Source organism: Ciona intestinalis, unplaced genomic scaffold, assembly GCF_000224145.3.
Source record: "Ciona intestinalis unplaced genomic scaffold, KH HT000955.1, whole genome shotgun sequence".
Classification (NCBI taxonomy): domain Eukaryota; kingdom Metazoa; phylum Chordata; class Ascidiacea; order Phlebobranchia; family Cionidae; genus Ciona; species Ciona intestinalis.
This window is the reverse complement of record NW_004191276.1, coordinates 1-3,014: the sequence shown is the minus strand read 5'-3', so window position 1 is coordinate 3,014 and position 3,014 is coordinate 1. Positions and strand designations below refer to the sequence as shown.

The following is a 3,014-nucleotide window of genomic DNA, read 5'->3' as shown; positions in this document are numbered from 1 at the left end:
TTCAAACTGGAACTCGTGGAAAACTTGACTGTTCGAAAACTGGAATGTTCAAAAATGTTCGAAAACTTTCATGTAACGGTCTATGAGAGGCGTGTCCTAGGTCGCCCCGACAGGTCACACGAGGGTTGTAGATTGACGAAAACGCGTACGTTGATTTGTTGTAAACGAATTTATTTTGTACGGGTACGCACGGTTTTCGAACAATTTTAGGACAAGATAGCAGGCACACACAGGGCCGCTCAGGGGTAACTATTCAAAACAAGATGGATGTTGGCAGATATAAATACAACAGTACACTTGGACTGCGAGGTGATCGGAAAAGAAAGATAAAAAATGATTACCAGCAGCCAAAACGTGGCGTAATTGTGACGTCACATAACACATAAAATACACACGCATGAGAAATTAAAATTAGGGGAGATAAACAAGCTGCTACAAAGCAAGAGCGAATTATGAAGCAAATTAAGACGTTACACGGGATATTATGTGCCAACGGTATATCCATCTTTTCCCCTTCTACTATAATTTCAAAAGATTTTAATCTACAAAACAGGCAGGGGGCGGAGTTTAGTGCCTTGTGTGGATAAATGCCCTTCTAATGCTGGTAGCCAAAACTGTTCGTCGACCCCGACATTCGACCTTGAAAATCTGGTCAAAATTAACTGCAACGCAACGGTGGACTCAATAATGAATAACGTAAGATTTTACATTTTCTTCTTTAAATTTTGTTTTTTAAAAAAATGTTTGAAATTTGTTCACTGTTTCCAAAAAAATATTAATTTATTAGTTGTATCAATATAGTTGGACGGGTAAGGTGAACCATGGTTGGATGGTTTAATTCTCTATTATCGTCCCATTTGGTAGTAAACAAAGAATACAGAATTATACAACCTTACAGTTCTAAAAAAAAACATTGTTAAAAGTTAAAACCACGATTTAGAGATATATACAATCACGTGCTAACAATATCCATCTTGCCCCACCCCACGACCTTTATTTCCGCTTACCAACTGCTGTATCCGGTCTTATTAAGTATATACCATATTAGCCATTATAATGGTATATGAAAAGGTCACCTTTAAATTTTCTATTCTAAGCATATATGCATGTGGTATAACTAATACGTCAGTAGACGGTGCATCGTGATCTAACTCATATGTGAGAAATTTGTCACGTTACAGGTCCGGAACTCGCCTATGACGTCATCCAACGTCATGGCAACAAGCGCGGCGATGCATATTCTCACATCTGTTGGAGCGAACGTTTCAAGATCTACTGTGTTGGATATAGTGGGTTACATGGGAAGGGTGGGGGAAGCGATGAAGAATGGTTCGCTTGAGGTAAAGTTTTACATCTGGTTGAGTGTACTTATTTATCGTGATTGTATTTTTATTCTCTTTTATCGACACATTTGAAAGTAAACCAAAAAATTACAGAATTATATAACGGTAACTTCACGACTTTAAAAGTGTGTTGTTAATTGGTAAAAACACGATTAGGAAATATGGAATATTAGATGCTAAGGGTATTTGTCTAACCCCACAGTACTGAGTTTTAATTCAATAAATATTTCATCACAGATCGATTTGTTTCCTACTCTTGTGTATCTCGGTATGACGTCATCATATATTACACCCGATCTATCACATATGAACAACACGTTGAGACAAAGTATTGGGAAGTCACTGGCGCAGATTGCAACTAATGGAAAATTGGACGAAAAATCGAAACGATTCCAACTCAAAACACCAGCGTTTACAATAGAGGTATGAAAACAAGTTATTTTGAATGAAATGTACAATGTGATCGTCAATTGAGAACATTTTCTTGGCCAAAACCGAATATAGTATTGTAGGGTAAGATGGGCACCGTTTGCACATAATATCCCATATTTCAAGATCGTGTGTTAGAGTGGTGGGAATACGGGTATAAAAACTGTCTAAAATTAATAGAGAATAAAAATAGGAACTATTTTGCCCCAACCTACAAAAAACGGATTATCACAAAACAGATTAATAAACATGTATGTGAAATTTCATCATGACAAACAAAGCACAAATAATATAGAACTCAATAATGTCCTGATCAAAAGCATATTTTAACCAACATAACAGATTACATATTTTTAGTATTTCAATCTCGGCCACATATAAAGAGACCCCGTCTATATAGCACCGGAAATTAAACCGTGAGATTAAAATAGCTGACGGGTTACTATGAGCACGTTGTCTCAGTTCAATGTTAGAATATATATCTGCATATCCAGTCATATAACGTTGCTGCTATATTTAGGCCGTCGATGTTCACTACAGTGTCACCAACGGTTCTGTCCATTTTTCGCCACAAATCTCGGGGAATAACAGCCTTATGACGTCAGTCAACGTCACAATACCGCACAGTGCAATTCAGAATGCCTTGAGCAATTTCAACTCAACAACTGGAGTTACGGAACGTAAAGAAGGAAGGGTGGCGGTCATACTTTACAAAAACGACAATTATTTTTCGTCGAACAAATCTGTTAATTATGTGAGCAATATATATGTCGTCTGTAAGAGGCATGCTTGCCAGTAAAATACCCATGCTTGTCAGACATATCTGTAACTATTTTATACTGCATGGTATTTAATGTTATATGGTAGGGTCGGGAATTTGGGACACCTTTAGCACACAAAATCCAACTATCCCGATCGTGTTTTAAACAATTAACAATGGTATAGATATTAGATTCGTAAGGCTACGTTTTTTATAATTCTTTGATTATTTTTTTGCTTACTCCAAACGGGACGAGAAAATGGGATAAAAAGGTGTCTCATGAGTCTTTCAAATAATTTTTGACTAAAGTATAACTCTTCAAAAAAAATTAATAATATAATTTTTTTGTCAAATTTTGTTAATTTGTCAAAATAACTTCTCGTGTTTTAGGTTGTCTCTGTAGATATTGGAGCAGGTAATCACGTGAAAGACCTCCCAGAACCGATTCGTATCGACTTTCCTCGCATCGAGGAAGAAATAGA

At 36.5% G+C, this 3,014-nt stretch overlaps 1 protein-coding gene across 1 annotated transcript; it reads left to right on the top strand.

Annotated features, from left to right (window-relative positions):
- Positions 1–263: 263 nt before the first annotated feature.
- Positions 264–2,526, top strand: LOC108950781 (the record flags this gene model as incomplete). Its single annotated transcript, XM_018816843.2, has 5 exons — positions 264–309; positions 554–696; positions 1,182–1,340; positions 1,581–1,766; positions 2,293–2,526. Coding segments are annotated over exons 1-5 (768 nt in total), but the record flags the coding sequence as incomplete, so codon positions are not given.
- Positions 2,527–3,014: the final 488 nt, after the last annotated feature.